General features: G+C 42.2%; 1 protein-coding gene across 3 annotated transcripts in view; it reads left to right on the top strand.

Moving 5' to 3' along the window:
• The window catches only part of ndrg4 (NDRG family member 4), a 61,853-nt gene that overhangs the window by 13,613 nt on the left and 26,602 nt on the right, over window positions 1-21,638 (top strand). For 2 of the 3 annotated variants that reach the window (XR_014569168.1, XM_083763503.1), the window contains exons 2-3: window positions 12,084-12,174; window positions 15,349-15,531. Coding sequence is in view for 1 of the 3 variants with exons in the window: in XM_083763503.1 (XP_083619629.1) it covers window positions 12,097-12,174; window positions 15,349-15,531 (261 nt within the window). In the remaining 2 variants the exon portion in view is untranslated. The remainder of the gene's footprint in view (window positions 1-12,083; window positions 12,175-15,348; window positions 15,532-21,638) is intronic. The other variant, XR_014569167.1, reaches the window with a different exon arrangement.

Here is a 21,638-nt window from a genome sequence, read left to right as displayed (position 1 = left end):
CAAGAATGGCTTCATGGGAAATGTTTCCGAGGACGTTGTGCTTGGTGGGGTGTTCGGAATCAGCTTTATTGTCACATCACAGATTCACAGAAGTGACTACAATACATGTTGACTCAGTAAGACAGCCCTCCCCCTAGCCACAAGGAGGAGCAGATCACCAAAGCATTATAGGAATTGTAGTCCTAGCCCAGTGTCCATGAACTAAAATCTAAAATATCTAAAACCACATATTACACACATAAAGGCGCCAGGAAAGTGTTCTACATCTTCTAAACGTCATTAACATATACCTCAGTCCTATATGGTATGTACATTTCTGCCATTTGAAAATAGCATATCTACAAGCTCACAATGTGTCACAATGCGACGCATTGTGTGCTTGTATAGATCTGCTATATTCAAATGTATTTTTTATACATTTGGAAACTTGTGTAATGGGACATTCTGCATAATGAGTAGGCCTACTTTCTACTTTTGGTACCTAAGTATATTTTAATACCAATACTTGTGCTATTAGTATTTTTTACATTGCAGTAGGCCTATTGATACTTTTACAAAAAAAATTGTACTTTTTACACCATTGCTGTGAAGGTGTGGAGGGCACCAGGAGAGTGACCTCAATAGCTACAGTAGGACCAGTACATTTTGTATACATTCCGAGACAATACTCTTACCCCAGAGATACAGCATGAGTTTAGCCACGGGGGTTTTACTGAAGGTTTTTTGTCGACCGATCAGGTCTCTCTCTCTCTCTCTCTCTCTCTCTCTCTCTCTCTCTTTCTCTCTCTCTCTCTCCTTTCTACAGCTGTGTCATTTCATTCTCTTTCTGCACTTTATACTAGCTCCCTACACTTTCTGTCCCTAATATTGTCCCTTCTTTTGACATTTTCATCATTATCCATCCATGTACATACAGTATGTACACTAGTATGTATACATTGTACATGACGTGTATTTCTGTCTCCACACACATCAACCCCTTTCTCTCGCTGTGTCTCTCTGACGTCTGTCCCAGTTTTCCAGGTATTGATTGTGTGATGTCATGTGTATGTCAGATTAGATGCTTCCCCTCCACATGACTGAGCAATTGATTTCCTGTCCAACAAGAACCTCACTAAGCCATTAACCCATTCTGACCTGAGATCAGATTCATACGAGGTTTCCGCCGGACACACACTGGTCTGATGAACCCATTCTGACCTGAGATCAGATTCTAAAAAATGTCAGTCGTTCTTCGATTGTTCAAAAATAGCAGACCTACAAGCTCGTATCGCGCCACTCGGTGGCGCGATATGAGCTTGTAGATCTGCTATTTTTCAATAGCTAAAGCATAACATGATGCTAACACCAAAACGGGTGCCCGGTCAGAATGGGTTAAACTTTAAAGGGACACAGGTCGGGGACGACGGGGACAGCGAGGATTAGAAACTTTGCTGGCTTTGAACGTAAATCCCAGAATGTCCAATATGCTAATGTTGGATAGCAGGTGACGGTAGTGGGAGGCTGCAGGGCTAGCAGGGAATTAATGTGACCGAAGGTCATTTACTATGAAACCCTGCGTATCGCGTCCTTCACACCACCATATATGGTTGCTAATCCATCATGCCTTGTGACATCATGGAGACCCTTAACGCCTTCATATACGCGTTACGTATACACACGTCATGCCACCATATATGGCTATCTCCATATATGAAAATCACGAAACTGACCTCATCTAACCCTGGATAACCATACATGGAGAAGACTGGTCATAGATCTGCATATATGGATACACATGGATACACTGTGCACTCAAGACACGCTCCTTATATGGCCAGTATAGAATTCATTCCATATGTTGATCTGACCCCCCCATGCCAAAGCGCCAGCACTCGCCCAGCAGTCTGCTGTCACCCAGGCGGATGCGTGCACGCGACCTCGCCCTCAGTGCGTCTTACTGGTATACGTTTGTTTAACGTGACATTATAACATTTGTAGTTCATTGATCATGATCAATGAACTATTTCTGCGTTCAAACACACACGCACAAACACACACACACACACTGCGATTTCTGCGTTCAAAACCGTTGTGAAATGCTCTATAAACACTGTTGTACTGGAGCAGTCTCAGGCCTCTTTTATGACGGCGACCATCTCCATATAACACGTCAAAGTCCCGTTGCGTTCTCATTTTTTCTTACCCTTTACACGAGAACGCACACGTTATGATATGATGTGCTATTATGCTATACTGTCACTAGGTGGCGATAACGGGCTGCCAAATAGACAGGTCACCCACATACAAGAAGAAGAAACCTTCACGCAAGCCTGCGCAACACGGCTCTGGGCGCGCCACGGGATGGTATATATTTTATAATACATTAGGCTACATAAATGCTGCTGCCGCGGGTGCCGTCTATCACAAGGCTTTTTATTTACATCATGGTTTTACATTCAACATCGCTGATGAGCAGCACTTTGTAGGCGAGGAGGGAGGCTTGTTCAGGAACTCCATTATATCATAATGATATGGCTCTGCATCAATGTAATAAACATATGCGCTGTGAGCCAACGTGAGCCATGATGTCATAAATTTTGCGGATTCACCGTTTTGCCTGTTTATATGGAGACCATAGGAAACGGCGTTCTGAAAGATTTCCACTCTGGGAGGTGGTTTCACTTCGTTGCGTTTTCACCTCCTGAGAACACGGTTCTCGTCTAAATGACAGCAGCAAACGATACTTTATTTTGACGTTTTATATGAACACCATCCTCGTGTAAATAGCACCTCAGTGTCTTGCTCAAGGGCACTTCAGCACTTCAAACTAATTGTTTCAAAATGTCCAGGTTTGATTTACAAAACCAGTTTCTGATAACATCATAGGTCCCCCTCGGGGCCACACGGCAAGTTTGAATAAATCAGTCAGTCGGACAGACATACACGCGTACACACGGACATTTACTGTACCTGTATAGTCGGAAACACCTTTCAGGACCTTCCTGCATTTATTTTGCAAATGAACTGAATCCAGGTTTGCACCATGGTTACTCAATACCCAAACCTCTATCAAAGTTTCCTATTGCTCCTAAAGTTTAAAACAATATGACACTTTGGTAGAGGTTTGGCTTATGTATATCTTCAATAATTGCTCCATGGTTAAAAATGTACCGGCACGCAACATTACTTCTCCCAGTATGACACTTGTTCCAACACCCTTGATCTCCTTTATGCTAATGTCAGGAATTGAACAGTTGTTTTTTTACTTTTCGACCGGTATTTTATATTTGTATGTATGTAAAGTGGTATGGGGACATACGTTGTGTTGTGTAATGGTAAATGGTGCGTTTATATACTGTAGCGCCTTTATCCAAAGCACTTTACACATTGTACGTGCATTACATTCACCCATTCACACACACATTCATACACCAATGGCGGAGGAAACCACACAAGGCACCAACCTGCTCATCGGGAGCAATTTGGCGTTCAGAGTCTTGCTCAAGGACACTTCGACACTAACTGTGGGGGAGCCCAGGATCAAACTGGCAACCCCTACATTTGTAATGAGGCCTATTATATTTTTAGACGGGCCAATTTCTGTGTTGCACCACCCTATACACACCCCATACATGCTGAGGAAGGCTTGGAAGGAAGGATGCCAAAACACATACTGTATGTGTACTGTATGTTGTCACTGTCCATGCACATGCAAATGAAAAGTACCAGAAGGACTTCTGTGTGCTGGCTATTGCTTTCTTACTGTGAATCTTCGTGAGCCGTGCACCCGGCAAACTGCATTCTACAGACCGAGAGAGAGAGAGAGCTCCTTTTTCGTTTTCTACTTTTCTGTCAGGAGTGCATGCAGGAAACTATAGCCATTCCCACCGGATAGTATATAGTAACTTGGTGGCCTAAAGGTTAGAGGAGCACCCTTGTTGCCGGAAGGTTGCCGGTTCGATTCCCTGGACCGGCAAGGAACTTCTGGATTGGGAAGTGAATGGTCACCTCCCCCCCAGGCCCCAACTCAAGTGCCCTTGAGCAAGACACTGAGACCCCAAACTGCTCCAGTACAACAGTATCACACTGTGGTCGTACTGGTCAGCTCCCATGTTCGACGATGAAAGTAATCGATAGAATCGTCGCTAAAGAAAACAATCGATAGTTGCAGTCCTACTTTAGTCAGGGGAAATGGGAAGAGAAGCAGTGTGTTTTTATTGCATGTAAAATAAGGGGAGCAGAAGAGTGAAGATAAACCCGACTCGATAGAACTAAAGCTGAGGCCATGCAGCGCCGCATTGCTGGGAGTCGTCATAGCAACCCTTGTCTTCTGGGCAAAGCAAAATGAGGGAAGGAGGGGCGAGAGGGTGAGAAAAGAGGACGGGTTCAATTTGTTTCCCCCTGGACTAAGTGCTGGAAAAAGCAGACTATTTTCTCTGCACTGGGGGGACGGGGGGTGACGGTCATGGGACGGACGGGGGTCTCTCTTTTCTTTGCAATAAACAGCTTTCTCCTTCCTTCTTGGCTTGCGTTCCTTTCACAAGGCATCCTTTGTGCGAGGAGGAGAGATAGAGAACAGAACAGAGAGCCGGGGTAAATAACCTCTCACCCACTGACACTTTGGCTATGTGACTGTACAGCGTGGTCCGGGATGAAGACGGCATTTGAAGTATATAGCTCTTGATTGTGCCACATACCTCACTAACAGGCACACAAAACACACACGGACAGAGATACACCGCCATACAGCAACACACACGCACACGCACGCACGCACGTGCACACACACACACACACACACACACACACACACGTACCAGAGAATCCTGTGTCGCATTCGCTCAAACATTACATGAAAAGAAAGGTATTAGAATTCATGTGCACAACACACCCACACACACTGACCTAATTCACTTTGTGTCCTCCAGATAATCTACATTACCACAGTGCATACTGTACACCAGGGCTATTCAACTAAATTGTTCAGGGGGCCGCGTTGTCAGAAAGCCAAGGGTCCGTCCGGGGGCCGGACTGACACCCCCCCACCCCTACCCCCCCAAGCTATTGATCTCACATGTACACTTGACAACGCGTGTTGTCAACTGCATGGTATCATGGTCTTTTTTTAACTCTCCCGCGGGCGGTCCAACTTGGTTGGTGGGCCGAATTTGGCCCACGGACCACCTGTTGAATTGCCCTGCTGTACGTGATCGATGTCAGCTTTTGTTTTACTGTGCAAGAGTCCTCGCGTGTGCATAATGTAAGTATGTTTTTAATGGAAGTCTATAGGGCTGAAATCGGGCTGACATTCTGACCAAAGAAATTACTGAGGTCATCAAAGTGACATCTCATATCTGTGTTATCGATATGCCGGAATGAGTGAGTAAAAAGCTTTAGTGTATGTGCTTTTTATTCACATTTTACCCTCCCCATCTCTCTCTCTCTCTCTCTCTCTCTCTCTCTCTCTCTCTCTTTCTCTTTCTCTCTCTCTCTCTTTCTCTCTCTCTCTCAAGCACTCTGATGTAGAGGTCCATCCGAATTAAAAGCCTGGTTTCCAAACTTTTCAGGTCGAGACTCAAAAGAGAGAGATAGTTTGCCCGATGGGATCCCAAACTAGTGAAAATTGTGCACAACGCGTCACTTTCCAAACTTCCAATATTTTCACTACTTATTAATAATTTTTCTTCTTTTTTACTTATCATTATCAATATGTGTAATATACCTGAGTGGATCTGAGAAGGCTCATGATCAGTGCTGATCAGGAGAGAAATGCCTGAAGTGTAACTTGTGTGATAATGATTAGGCTGAGCTAGGATCATATATTAAACCAATGTAATAGAGGAAATGGCTGAACGTTTCTGGATAATCATCAAACTAAATCATTTTGATACGGCAATGCACTGATATTATTAATAAAAATCACACCTGTGTGAAGTGAGGGGCGCCCTTATCGTACATCATCATGACGTACTGTAACTTGTCGATTTGCTCAGACACATGACGTACATTCTCCATTCATTGTCAATGGGAATGTATTCTTTGTGTATGTGTACCGCACCGCCTCGGGTCGCCTAGTATGAAGTCGGTCGAGCAGTTCTCAAGATAGATACCCAAAGGTTGCATGCACGCAGAGAAGATGTATGGGATTTTATAGAGAGATAGATACAGTAGTAGTGTATACAGTAGCAAGCAAGACAGGAGAGGAAACCAAGCTCAGTGAGAAGGGGTAGACATGACGAGAATCAGATTCAAACTCGCAGCTCGCGAGGGGCATTTAGTCTGTGCGATATTTGACACTTTGAGGAGACAACATCTCTGCAATTACCTTCTTAAACAAACAGGAAACCAGAGGTGTGAGAACGAAGGGCAGCATCTGTCCACACAGGCAACGTCGGCGTCACAGGGCCAAATATAGCCATGGCATAATACCATGGTAATTGATTTCATGACCAGCCATCTTACATAAGGCTGTCGCAGCCGGGGAAGAGGTGCTCAGACGATGGGGTGGAATGAGGCGGAAAGAAAGACAGATATATAGAGAGAGAGAGGTCTCATGTGTGAGCAAGAGATTACAACAAGAGACAAATGGAAACTGGTGTTGATAACAAACCGATTTTTTACATGCCTTTATTTGACAGGGACAATACAAAAGAAAAACGTGTCAAGTTTTTAAAACATGCACCGTTGCAGTGTACAGTATATGGGGTTTACACTACAGCCAAGGCTAATTTGCAACGCCAGTCCCTAGGCCTAGAATACGAATATCTACCCAATTAAAAACAATCAATTCACTAAAGTATGCAATAACATTCCCAAATTACAGTCATGAAAAGAGTGATATCTTTTTCTACTTTGTTCTAACCCTTTCTCTTACGAAAGGGTTAGAACAAAGTAGAAAAAGAAAATGCCTATAATTCCTTGGCCGAATGCCAGCAAGACATTTGGCACTGATCGGTGCAGCAGTTTGTGAGATAATTCCACAAACATAACAAACAGGCCCATTTGTTTGTGTGTCATCTGTGGCTCTTATTAATCCATGATTTATACTTTGTCGTATGACAAATAGCTTCGCCTCTCTGAAATCAATTATTATCGGCGAGGCATGTGGGGTCACATGACAATGATAAACTACAAAGTAAAATGATCATGGTTGATTTTCCCCATTTGTACTAGTGTATATAACAGAGAGTGCAAATATATTTGGTTACATTTGCACACTTTGAGATTAAATGGATTTTGCAGTGCAGGGGTAGAGTGGCCGGCAGACAACCTGATGGGAACCGTAACAACATCTCAGGCTCCCTCAGACGAGTGTCGAAGTGTCCTTGAGCAAGACACTGAAGCCCTAACTGCTCCCGATGCGCGGGTTGGTGCCTTGCATGGTTTCCTTCGCCATCAGTGTATGAATGTGTGTGTGAAGGTTGAATGTAAAGTCACAATCTATGTTTAGTGCTTTGGATAAAAGTGCTACATATATGTATATAAATACACCAATTTACCATTTAAGACAGACAGACACTTGTGTGAAGTTAGGGGTGCTTTTTTACCGTGATGATCATGTATTCAGAGATATGACGTCATGGGGAGCATGCAAATGTTTTGGGACGCATGAATAAGACGAACATAGTCCAAAGTTAAAAGTCCATAGACTTGGCTGCCACATGACGTCATGTCTGAAAGCCAGACGTTGGAGAGGGGCTATACTGTAGCTAGCGGATAATGTCACCCAGGAGAGACAGACCTTAGAATGGCAGTGAGAGCCTGACGAACAGCCTACAGGCGGAGAGGGAGGGAGAAACAGAGAGCCGAAGAAAGGAAGCGAGAAAGAGGAACGTGAAGGATCCACCTTTCTGGACTCAACGATAGATAAACAGTTAAAAGCCCAAGAGGTGAGAGACAGATACTAGAAGAAGGGCCAGGGAGAACAGAAAGTCAGGAACAATCAGAAGGTAGGTCGAGAGGTATTCGCCCCCCCCCCCCGTTCCCTAATTAATCATTTTCACACTGTGCCAGTCAACTGTCCACGGAAAGGTCATTCTCACACAGTTTGCAAACTGGTGACGGTGGGAGGCACGAGGGAGGGATGCAGAGGGAATGAGGAGAGAAAAGGAGACGGCATCATTGGATGGTTCTTCATTTCAGCAGCTTCGTGTGAAAGCTAAAAGACACGTGGTCCAAAGTGCTTTCCGTGTTGAAGATTGTAAGTGCGTCACAGCACACAACATGCACATCAACAATGTCGCAGTTGTTCTGTTTGCTTATATTTATTTATTTTTAATACGAAGCAAACCAGAGCTTGCAGAAGGATTAAAATGTCCATGTATTGGCCAGTGTTGATTTTGACAATTTTAGTCTTCTGAATAAAATTCCATTTAGTTTAGTTTTAGTCATATTTTACTCATCTGAAATGTTTTAGTTTTAGTCAAGCCGTCAAGCATTAGGTCAGTCTGTTGCTCTCCCCAGGTTGGTAGAGGGAGTGTAGAGTTCAGGATTACAGGACAATTGACACTGGGTGAAAGAAAATGTGTTTTGACAGGCTATGACGGTGCCGTAATCGGAATGCCTGCGACGCAGGAGTAACGCACTACGACGCGTTGTGAGCTTGTAGATCTGCTATTTTCAGAGTGTCTTTTAGTTCTACTATAGATTTCTTCTCTGCTAGTCCCTCCCTAACATTTTAGTCTTAGTTTTAGTCATCGTACCGTAGTTTTTATTTCGTTTTCATCAGTGAAACAATGTAGTCGACGAAAGGTTTTCGTCATAGTTTTAGTCACACTGGTGCTTATTTTGGCACAAGCTTTTGTGGACACATGTTGCCATTGACTTTTCTTTGTGAACCAGTACCAACAGAAAGGGTCTGCGTGGCTGGTAGTCCAGTCTGACAGTGTGCCGCGGGTTCGACTCCCGATCCCGACGGCCTTTACTGCATGTCATCCCCCCCATCTCTCTCCCCATTTCCTGTCAGCCTACTGTCTGTCCCTCCATAAAAAAATATAAAATGAAGGCGAAAGCCACAACAAAACATTAAAGAAAGGGTCTGCGTGGGAGTCGTTCATGGCGGGGGCACCGAAACGGGTCGTAGCACCGGTTAACGAGAAGGGTTAATCCGGCACTGCTCATACTAGATCATCTGTTTTCGGCAAAGAGATTCTGGCGTAGCAGGAAAAGGGTGGGCTAGTATAGACCCCTGGGGGGACTCTGGTAAATAGCGTTCATGCGGTTTGCAGTTAGCGGGGGTCCTTGCTTTTGGACAGCATCACACTAAGTGCATTGTAAACTTTGCCAAGCAAGACTTTATCTCCCAACTTTACAGGATTAACAATGCGTGTATGACATGTTTGTGATCCTGTCTGGGAGAGCAGGGTGGTGCCACCATGCAAAGCTATCAGCTGTGCGTGTGCCATTCTTTGCAATGCCCTTGTACGGACAAACAATATTGAGCCTGCCCAGTAAATCTGGCCACAAATGGACTGTGTGCGTGCGTGTGTGTGGTGTGTGTGTGTGTGTGTGTGTGTGTGTGTGTGTGTGTGTGTGTGTGTGTGTGTGACTGTGTGTGTGTGGGGGTGGGCGGGCGGGGTTTCCACTGGACACACACTGGTCTGATTAACCCATTCTGACCTGAGATCAGATTCTAAAAAATGTCAGTCGTTCTTCGATTTTTCAATAGCTAAAGCACGACATGATGCCAACACCAAAATGGGTGCCCGGTCAGAATGGATTAAAGGCTATGCTGAAAAGAATTTCATGAAAACTAATAATGCCACTTCACTTAAATCTCATTCAGACTCGGGTCCCTCTCGGTCTGCCAGGTATAGTGTTTGGTCTGCACTCTTCTTTTCTCGCAGTTCATGCCGTCTCATTCTTCTTGAGTATTTTGTTTCTTCAGAACATCAAGAAACCATGTATAAACCCTACTGTATAATACTTTGCTGACCAAGGTTCCCCAGGGGTCTGTATATGAGCACCCCTCCTTTTCCCCCCTACACCAGTGGCTTTTTTCACGTCAAGGTCCATGCTTTATTCAGCATTTGAGCATTTGACCACTATTTGATGAGATTTAGCCTCTCAGATCCAAAACTTTGAATATTTTGTTATCATTTGGTTGATTTGGTCCACAATTCCCTTCTGTATTAATGTGGTACCATAGGAGAGATAGCAGGCAAACGATGATGATTAACTATAATGTAACTTTTGAGAGTGTAAAATGAAACCAAATGGACCCGTTTCATTTTACACAAGGCTCCATTTGGTTTCATTTTACACTGTTGTGTTAAGATTTAAAGATATATAAGGATCCACCTGAACCTCCTTAAGGACCACTGGTTGAAAACCACTGCTCTACACAAAATCGCTTTGCAGAAAATAGCCGATCTACATGTAAAAGTGGTAGATCTGCTATTTTGGTAGAATATTGGGATACTTTTGCTGAATATTCACCTGTCTTTTGCTGAATGTTCGCCTATTATGCCCAGAATGTGGACGCTAAGTTTTCATGGCGGTTAAACTGTTGTAAGGTTGAGATAAAGTGAATTCGGATTTACTTTTGTTTTGTTTCACTGTTACGTTTCAAAACGGCATAATTTGCATATTTACATAACTGGACGACGAAAGCAGGTGTGGTGATGGTTAACGTCCCAGCTGATCGGGTGACACTTTGATCTCAGTTTAGCCACTTGAACTCTACCAGCATCCCTATTCTTCGCCGACAATACCAGATCTATATGTTTTTGAATGGTTATTTCTTTAGTGTAGAGGGGAAAAGAGAGCGGACCAAGTAAAGTGCTGACCCTGGTCAACTAAGTATTAGTTCACTAAGTAGAGTCAGAGACATGCAGTACTCTCTGGAGGGCACTAAGTAATAGTTCACTAAGGAGAGAGTCATAAGTAATAGTTCACTAAGGAGAGAGTCATAAGTAATAGTTCACTAAGAAGAGAGTCATAAGTAATAGTTCACTAAGGAGAGAGTCATAAGTAATAGTTCACTAAGGAGAGAGTCATAAGTAATAGTTCACTAAGAAGAGAGTCATAAGTAATAGTTCACTAAGAAGAGAGTCATAAGTAATAGTTCACTAAGGAGAGAGTCATAAGTAATAGTTCACTAAGGAGAGAGTCATACACATGTAAGTAATAGTTCACTAAGTAGGGAGTCAGAGATGTACAAAATCTCTCTGGAGGGCACTTTTTGGAATATAGAGGCACTGATTCGATCAGTTCCCAGTTTTGAGTTGTTCGTTAGTTAGAGGGTGGTTGGAACAGTAAAGTAACAAATATATATCAATAAATATTATATACAATCCTCTAATCTGTGTCCTATATCTGCTGCTCTTGCATGTATTTGCATAATTGCATCATGATCTATTCTTGGAGATATCTAAATAGAGCTACCACATACCACTGTTCCAATTCCACATATAGTATACACAAAATACACTGTGTAGAAGAAAACCACTCAACAAACCAATTTGAACTTTCCTGTTGTTGTGCGTGCAACCCACACCCACTTGTAGTTTAAGCATCACCAATAGTGCTTTAGTGCTTTTCTAACGCCTGTGGTCTCCGAGGCTAAGTGAAATACATTGTAGTACTCTATTGGCGAAGAGAAGCAAGGAAACCTTTTAGCTGTGCTCAACCAGCCCATCATTCCGATTGCACTTCCATAACCAGCACCTGACGCCTAACCGCCGACTATTCACTGTTCACTGTTCCATTTGAGATTGACATTCATGGATGGTTGAATGAATGAATCGATTTCCCCATGTGGATTGGTAAAGTGCCGTCATCGAATGATCATTATTGATTGATCATTGATCATTCTCGACTGTGTCAATTTACCTTAATTGATGTCAGAATGTGCTGCATTGATAGCAATGCAAACAAGGATGCTGCTTGTTGGGCAATCTTCCACGCGCACTCTCACTCAGATACGCACGAACACGCATGCATGCACGCGCGTAACTATACATGATTAGGCATGCATGACCTCAAAAGAAATGGGAGAGTGATGTAATGATATCGTGTGTGTGTGTGTGTGTGTGTGTGTGTGTGTGTGTGTGTGTCTGTGCGTGTGCGTGTGTGCACGTGCGTTACCATGGTGACTGCAGGTTGCTGTCCAGGATGGCAGGGATGAAGGAGCAGCAGGTCACAGAGGAGAAGCCCTTGCTACCTGAACAGAGAGTGCTGGACTCAGACATGGTCAGTAGCTCTGTGTTTAATGACTGTGTGACTCAGACATGGTCAGTACTGGCTCTTTGTTTTATTACTGTCTGACTCAGACATCATCCCAAACAAACACTACTAACTAAGAACATGCATGGGTACTACAGTACATATACTGTAAGAATGAGCATGTTCTGATGTAGTCTGTGCATTGGTAGTAGTAGTAATAGTAGTAGTTTCAGATTCAGATACCTTTATTTGCCGTTGTGTAAAACACATAGGAATTTGCTTGGTGTAGTACTTGGTGTTGTTGTAGTAGTATAGTCATGCTAACTGTCATTGAATCACTAACCAATGCTGAAGGTGTCTTAACAGCATGTCTCCCACAGCATGCGTCTGGGTAACATTTACAGTGTCTAGTGTCTGTCTGTGTGTTGCAGGTTCCAGTTTAATGCTAACCCCGTTTCCCATTTCAAAAAGAAGCTGGATGGAATTATTACAAATCAGGCTTATTTCAATTAGTAGTAGCATAATACTTTAAATAGGGAATATCACCCTGTAAGACTTTCATGAGACCACTGCCTCCTGGCTTTCTTTATCTGCTCAGTGGACAGCAGTAAATGGTAATTCATATTCATAAAACTCTGATACGAGCGAGGACGCCAGGAATGCATACATCACACCACAGCATCTGTCATGCTTTAATTGGTGGTTTAAATTAAAAAAAAGAACATAAGAATGAGCAAGAAGTGAGTACAGTATGTCAAGATATCACGGATGTGTCTTGGTCATAAATGAGGACACATTGCTGGTGGTGGTGGAAGGGGTGCATTCTTTGCATGCCCAAAATGCCAGCTTCCCCCGTCTCCTGAAGTCATTTGACCATGTCATATTTCTATTTTCTAATCCACACTTCCACACTAAAGCACACTTTTGTTTGCTTCTCTTCCAATCCATACTAATGTGCCAAGATTCAAGTGTACCCGAGCACACCGTATCTTGCTCGACAGGGCTCTGCTGCCCCCCACCCTCTGGAATGCACTCCCCAAATGCATCAGAGATGTGACGTCCCCTCCCTCCCTACTTTCAAAACCGCCCTGAAACCCCACCTGTTCAGATTCACAGAATAGCCTTCCCGAGTTGTTGTTTGTTTTTAAAGGTATAGGGTGTAAGTGATTTTCTTTGGTTAAAATAAGTGTTAAAAAGCTCTTTATTGTGATAGTACTCGTTGCTATAGAGTGCTTGGTTAGTAGCAGGAGTCTCCATGTCTCTCCAGCTTTTTATTAAACAGAAAATGCATCTTCAGGTCGGGAGACAAATCTTTTCCAATCAGGATAGAGAACTCAGTCAGGAGGATACTACAGATTAAACAAGAGGAATTGTAAGTGATGAGTCGACACAATGAAATGAGCAAATTTGGAACTGAAACACTATAAAATGTAAGCTGACTATAAAATGTAAGCTGAGGCTACTTTCTCCTGATTGGCTGAATATTTGTCACCTACCTGAAAATGTATTTTCTGTTTATTAAAGGGATTGTGACATTTAAAAAACATTTTTGTAGATTTTTTGGCTTTTTTGGCTTTTCTTGACATCAATTTCACAAAAAAAAAAAAACGAAGTTTGAACATTCAGTGTATTCTCTGCTGTCTGGACTTTTGTGAATATTTATGCAAAAATGTCTCATATGGTTGGACGGCAGGCATATACGTAGATCCCTGCTAAACCTCCGCCCCCTCCCCTCTGCTCCCTGCCTACCCTCTCTTCTCCACCCCTCTCCTCTCCGCTTCCTCATTGTGACCACGACTTTGTTTCTTTGTAATACTTACTAATAATGGCTTCTAGAGAAAAATCAATCTGCTCTGTTGTTGGCTGTGTCAATCAACACAAGTCCTTACACTGGATACCAACTGGCCTAGATGACTCTTTTATTTTTGACGGTGACGTTCCTACTAAGTTGTCAAAGAAGCGCATCTTGGGTTGACAGGAAAGGGGGAATCTACAGGCTAAAATAATGTGTTTTTCCATGGCTTCTCAGGATGCAGATTACACATACACAAAAACTCCTGGCAAGAAATACTGGAGTGGAGTTGAGTGTTCAAACTTTTTAGACACGTTTGAAGGACCATGGCCAAGACTTTTAATGTTGTTAAATTATGTTATAAATAATGTCATAATACCTTTAAAGAGCTGGATATACCCCTGTTACTGAACAAACACTCTATAGCAATGATTACTGTACAGAATATAGTGATTTAACCTTTTAACAAGAAACCTTTTGTTTTAAACAAAACCTATCACCGTCTTACCCTACCTTTAACTCGTCACTTTTAGTGTTTTATTGCTTTTAATTTCTTCTCTTACTTTTTTACCTTTTCTAATAAAGTTTTTATTTTGTTTTACTCTCTCCCCTGGCCCCCACACATGTAAAGCCTCTTTGAGTACTTAGCTATACGCTAGCTCACAGTGTGCTGTGTTGCAACATGTTGAGAGCTTGTAGATTGTCATGTATTTTCATCATAGCAATTTTGTGTAGAGAGAAGAAGAGTGCATCAAGTACAACGGCAACTCATGTCCAGTTTAAAGTGTTAATCTGCATGGATCATTAGGACAACTGCTCGCATTGTATAAAGTCTACTGATCAGTCCAGTTATGTCTGCATGACTCCATTCCACAGACTTATAATTGCTTTATATATAGCCCGTATCTGGACGCAAACGTCGACTTTTAAATGCTGCTCCTCCCTCCTTCCTTTGGGTCTTTCAATCACGTTATTTTTCTTGCAGTCTCAACTCTACCATGAGTGTGTGACCTTTGAATGTCAGAAGCTCACGACACGACGGCATATAGTGACTTCTACATTTTGCCCTGGGGCTGAGGAGACTGTTAACTCTGAACAATTTGTCCTACGTATATATCTACTGTATCTCTTCACCACACCCCAACAAGCTTATTGAACATCACCCTCATTCCAGGCCTCTGTATTTCTCCTTCACCCATGGCTTTCGTCAGACCTTTCAAATAAAAGTGCTAGGCTACTCATAAAAGGAAAAGATGAGGTCCGGTCTGGCCAGGCCTGGATTCCAGTGGGCCAATGAATGGTTGTGTCCTTATAACACACCCAATATAACACACCTTGTTGGCCAATAACATGGCTGTGTCCTTCCTTACCCAATATTAACACACCTTGTTTGTTGTTTCACGATGCAGCAGGATAGAGGAGGAGCCGAGGCGGCGCCGGGGGGCGTGGCGAACGCCCTCCCCTGCACTGGCCGCCGCGCCGCGCCCCTCACCAACCCCCCATCCCCCCACAGCCGCCCCGCTCGCGGCTGGCATGGCATGGCACGGCAATGGCTCCGCCGAACCCGCAGTCGGACCAGCGGGGTCATCCCGGTAACTACCAGAACCAACCAGGACAGAGGACGCAACGGGATACACACAGCACAGAGCAGGGAGCACGCAACACCACCACGCAACACAGATATCACGTCAACATAGTAATAATAGGCTAGGCTACAAAATAATACAAATCACACTCGTGTGAAGTGAGGGACGCCTGGTGTCTGTTTAAAGTGCTAACAAACATTAAAAAGGTCATAGACTTTGGCTGCATATGAGGACATTTTCCGAAAGCCAGATGTTAGAGGGATAGCACCCTTCAATATGAACTAATAATAATAATAATAATAATAATATGGGTAATAATAATAATTAATAATAACTTTATTTATATAGCACCTTTCATACATAAAATGCAACCCAAAGGGCTTCACATAAAACAAATAACAAGCAGCGGAATGCCAGAAAACAAAAAAGCAGGTCAATACAAGACAAAATATATACAAATTAGCAAATACAAATAGCAATACAAAAAGAAAGAAAACAGAACATTGAATGTGAACACAATTTAAACAAATACAAGTTGAAAAAATAAGTTTTCAACTCGCTTTCAACAGCAGGGGAGGTTGTCCTTTTAACCCATTCTGACCTGAGATCAGATTAAAAAAATGTCTATTACATCCTGACAGTTTCATTATTAACCCATTCTGACCTGAGATCAGATTCTAAAAGTGTCTTCGATTTTTCAAAAATAGCAGACCTACAAGCTCGTATCGCGCCACTCGGTGGCGCGATATGAGCTTGTAGATCTGCTATTTTTAAATAGCTAAAGCATAACATGATGCCAACACCAAAATGGGTGCCCGCCCAGAATGGGGTGCAGTGGTAGTGTGTTCCACAACTTGGGGCCATAGACCCAGAAGGCGGCCTCACTGGTGTTCTTATGTTAAGCTTTGGGTCATTTTAAGAAGAGCAGATGAAGACCTGAGTGTTCTTGTTGGAACATAAACATTTATGGAATCCTTAATATACGAAGGTGCAAAGTTATTAAGTGCTTTATAAACAAATAAAAGTGATTTGAAATCTATTCTAAACGATACTGGTAATCAATGTAGTGTTGACAGGACTGGACTAATGTGATCTCTTCTTCTGGCATTTGTTAAAATTCTAGCTGCCGCATTATAATAATAATCATAATAATAATAATATTAATAATAATTTGTGATTATTGTATATCAAGTATTTTAATACAGAGCGAAGTGCTTTATCAAAACAGGTACAATAATACAAATGTAAACGTAAAACACAATAGTCCTACTCATTAGAACTTAACACTACACCATGACAAAGAACAGAGAACCAAACAGCCTGCAAAGGCAGTGCAGTCCAAAGTGCTTCACTGTATTTCAGTCACTCATCTCCTCCCGAAGCCTAATTTCATTTACCACCCAAAACATTGTAGATGCGTACTCTGTATTGATCATGTAAATGCTGTTTCATAGGCTGTCTCTATTTATATTAACATAAATATGGGAGCCACTGGTCTCTCTTGTTAAAGTGTAAATGTCACCCTCCCAACACAAAGCTACACGGAAGGCCTCCTCAATGAGCTGATAGAAGCCACAGTCATACATACACAGTACACAGAAGGCCTCCTCAATGAGCTGATAGAAGTCACAGTCATACATACACAGTACACAGAAGGCCTCCTCAATGAGCTGATAGAAGCCACAGTCATACATACACAGTACACAGAAGGCCTCCTCAATGAGCTGATAGAAGTCACAGTCATACATACACAGTACACAGAAGGCCTCCTCAATGAGCTGATAGAAGCCACAGTCATACATACACAGTACACACTACAGAAGGCCTCCTCAATGAGCTGATAGAAGTCACAGTCATACATACACAGTACACAGAAGGCCTCCTCAATGAGCTGATAGAAGTCACAGTCATACATACACAGTACACAGAAGGCCTCCTCAATGAGCTGATAGAAGCCACAGTCATACATACATACACAGTACACAGAAGGCCTCCTCAATGAGCTGATAGAAGTCACAGTCATACATACACAGTACACAGAAGGCCTCCTCAATGAGCTGATAGAAGTCACAGTCATACATACACAGTACACAGAAGGCCTCCTCAATGAGCTGATAGAAGCCACAGTCATACATACACAGTACACAGAAGGCCTCCTCAATGAGCTGATAGAAGTCACAGTCATACATACACAGTACACAGAAGGCCTCCTCAATGAGCTGATAGAAGCCACAGTCATACATACACAGTACACAGAAGGCCTCCTCAATGAGCTGATAGAAGTCACAGTCATACATACACAGTACACAGAAGGCCTCCTCAATGAGCTGATAGAAGTCACAGTCATACATACACAGTACACAGAAGGCCTCCTCAATGAGCTGATAGAAGCCACAGTCATACATACACAGTACACAGAAGGCCTCCTCAATGAGCTGATAGAAGTCACAGTCATACATACACAGTACACAGAAGGCCTCCTCAATGAGCTGATAGAAGCCACAGTCATACATACACAGTACACAGAAGGCCTCCTCAATGAGCTGATAGAAGCCACAGTCATACATACACAGTACACAGAAGGCCTCCTCAATGAGCTGATAGCCACAGTCATACATACACAGTACACAGAAGGCCTCCTCAATGAGCTGATAGAAGTCACAGTCATACAGTACACTATTTGCGATGAGGGTTATACAAGTGAGAACAGTGCCGCCTGCTGGTCCGACCACCCTCCTGCAACCTTCTTGTATATTCACCAACTTTACGCCAGAACAAACCAGCCATATTGCATGAAATCCACGTAGTCAGGGAATATTATCAGAAACATGTCCAATCTGACAATACATTTCTTACTGTACCAATACATTTCTTCACCAATGTGTTTGTAAAGGTGTTATGTAACACATCTCACAAAGACTGACATTCTGTTTCATGATTCTGAATCCATTCAAGCATTTGTTTTTGCACGAAAAACACTCCTAAATGAGTTAAAATCTGTAATTTTTTGCCTGCATATATATATTGTTAATGGTACTCTAACTTTCAGCAGCTGTCACAGATTCTCCTAGGGAAGCTGAATTTCAATCTTTTTGTGAGATGTCATGTGTTACTAGACACAAACACACATTGGTGCAGAAATGTATTGGTACGGAATTTATTTTCTGATTTTGTTTTAATATCCCCTGACTAACGAGCATGAAGTTGCCCTTAGAAGTGATGGATCTTTCTGTGACTGTGATCTTTCACAGTTGAATTTCAAGCAGCTTCACCGGTGGTATCATTTTCTAAATGTTAACCAATCTGACATGATCAGAAAGGTTAGAACTAGGTTCATTGCTATTCAGGGCAGATTCATGTCCTGTTTGTGAGTGCATGACTGATGCCTCTCTAGTTGTGAAACAAGGGTGTGGACTGCAGACCCACCCTAGTTTCTGTTCTGTAGAATGCAGTGGTGGAAAGCAACATACATACATTTACTTAAGTACTGTGCTTAAGTACAATTTTGAGGTATTGTACTTTACTTGAGTATTTCCAATTTTCAATTTACTATTTTACTTCTACTATGCTACATTTTGGTTCCAAATATTGTACCTTTGCTCCAATAGAATTATTTTAGACGGCCATTTGAAAATAACAGATCTACAAGTTCACAATGTGTCGCGACTCACGATGTGATGCATTGTGAGCTTGTAGATCTGCTATTTTCAAAATATTTTTTTATGCATTTGAAAACTTGAAATAGGACATTCTGCATAATGAGTATTTTATACTTTTGGTACTCAAGTACATTTCGATGCCAATACTATTATACTTCTAGTAAGTACATTTTGAATTCTCGACTTTTACTTAGCATTTCTTCTACATTGCAGCTTTGATACTTGAGTAAAGAAATATGAGTACTCTTTCCACCACTGGAGGTTGATTGCTTCTCAGGGCAGTTTGTGAGTGCATGACATTCTGTACTGACCTCTCTCTCTCTCTAGGAGTGACCCACCCTTGTTTCTGTTCACTTCATGTCATTTTGTACTGACCTCTCTCTCTAGGAGTGACCCACCCTTGTTTCTGTTCACTTCATGTCATTCTGTACTGACCTCTCTCTCTAGGAGTGACCCACCCTTGTTTCTGTTCACTTCATGTGAGTGCATGACATTCTGTACTGACCTCTCTCTCTCTCTAGGAGTGACCCACCCTTGTTTCTGTTCACTTCATGACATTCTGTACTGACCTCTCTCTCTCTCTAGGAGTGACCCACCCTTGTTTCTGTTCACTTCATGACATTCTGTACTGACCTCTCTCTCTAGGAGTGACCCACCCTTGTTTCTGTTCACTTCATGTCATTCTGTACTGACCTCTCTCTCTAGGAGTGACCCACCCTTGTTTCTGTTCACTTCATGTCATTCTGTACTGACCTCTCTCTCTCTAGGAGTGACCCACCCTTTTTTCTGTTCACTTCATGTCATTCTGTACTGACCTCTCTCTCTAGGAGTGACCCACCCTTGTTTCTGTTCACTTCATGTGAGTGCATGACATTCTGTACTGACCTCTCTCTCTCTAGGAGTGACCCACCCTTGTTTCTGTTCACTTCATGTGAGTGCATGTCATTCTGTACTGACCTCTCTCTCTCTAGGAGTGACCCACCCTTGTTTCTGTTCACTTCATGTGAGTGCATGACATTCTGTACTGACCTCTCTCTCTTTAGGTGTGACCCACCCTTGTTTCTGTTCACTTGTTTCTGTTCATGTCATGAGTAGAATGACAACACTTACCCCTCTTTCACTCTCTGTGACGACGATAATTATAATCATATCTATCTTCCCATTTTTGTATTTTCCTCTTCCTCACCAACCCTTTCTTTTATAACTTATTTTCTCTCCAGACATGTCTTCTTCAGATTGTTCCCTTTTGCAACCAACATCTAAAGAACTATAACCTTTTGCATGTGTAATATATGGATGTGAGATATAATTCACCCTGATTAATCCTGGTTGTGATCCGGCTCTTTTGTGATGTCTTCTTTGGACGGAGGGATGAAAGCAGGAGTCATTTCACTCACGTGGAGGTTTGAAATAACACAGGTTGTACTGTCCCTGCAGAGCAGTGTTGATTTTGACAGCAAATTTAGATTTTAGTTGTAGTCATATTTTCGTCAATGCTAAACCCCTTATCCCTAAACTACTTTGCCTTTTTTTTTAAATATATATAGTTAAATTGGCCAATCTACATCGACACATTGTGAGCTTGTAGATTGGCTTTTAACTATTTAAAAATGTTTTTCAAAATAGTTAAAAAAGACAAAGTAGTTTAGGGATAAGTTTTAAGTTTTTATCATTATTTTAGTCACCTGAAATGTTTTTGTGTTGTAGTGTTATCAGGCCTCAGTTCCCCAAAATCATCTCACAGAACTGTGAGATGATTCTTTAAAGAAAATAAAAGACAAAATGTATAAATAAAACAAAGGTGCTTCTTCAGGCTACCTGAAGAAGGTCAGTGGAGACCGAAAGATTGCAAAAAAATTGATTTGTGCACAGTTTTGAGAGTGCGGAGCTTCCCTTTATTTTTCGGAAGAAAACTAAAATCTGATTTCAATCATTTGTTAACTAAGTGGGTTATCTAATCAACACATTCATATTATGTTAACAAGCTAAATATGTAACCGTTGTCTCTTCAAGCATTTGATGTGTTCAACAGCTACCACATACAGTTCCGATGTCACATTTTAAAATAACACTGATTTACGGTCCCTCACTTATTACAATTAATCCCAATGCAATCTCGCAAAAGGATTACTTTTTTTTTTTGCAGTGAGATTTATCACTATCCATTTAGCTTATACTGCATTGTGCAAACTTTTCAACAGCCATTTTCACTGAAAACACTCGTTGGCCCATTATGAGGATGATTCTGTGAAACAGTAAATTGGATCTTGTCTGATGTGGTCTGTATTCTTTACACATCATTAAATGCTACCTCTTCGCGTGTGCTCACAGCTTTAATCACTCTGCCCCCTGGTGGTGAGGCGGAAACTCCATTGTAATGTGTTGTAGACGGGAATGTATTATACTGTATGTGCTAGAGTGGATTCAAACTTGTGTGGTTCCTTTTCCTCTCCA

This window comes from Protomyctophum parallelum (genome assembly GCF_964188405.1).
Source record: "Protomyctophum parallelum genome assembly, chromosome: 4".
Taxonomy (NCBI): domain Eukaryota; kingdom Metazoa; phylum Chordata; class Actinopteri; order Myctophiformes; family Myctophidae; genus Protomyctophum; species Protomyctophum parallelum.
Note: the sequence above shows the minus strand (reverse complement) of the source record. Positions and strands in the feature narration are given on the sequence as shown.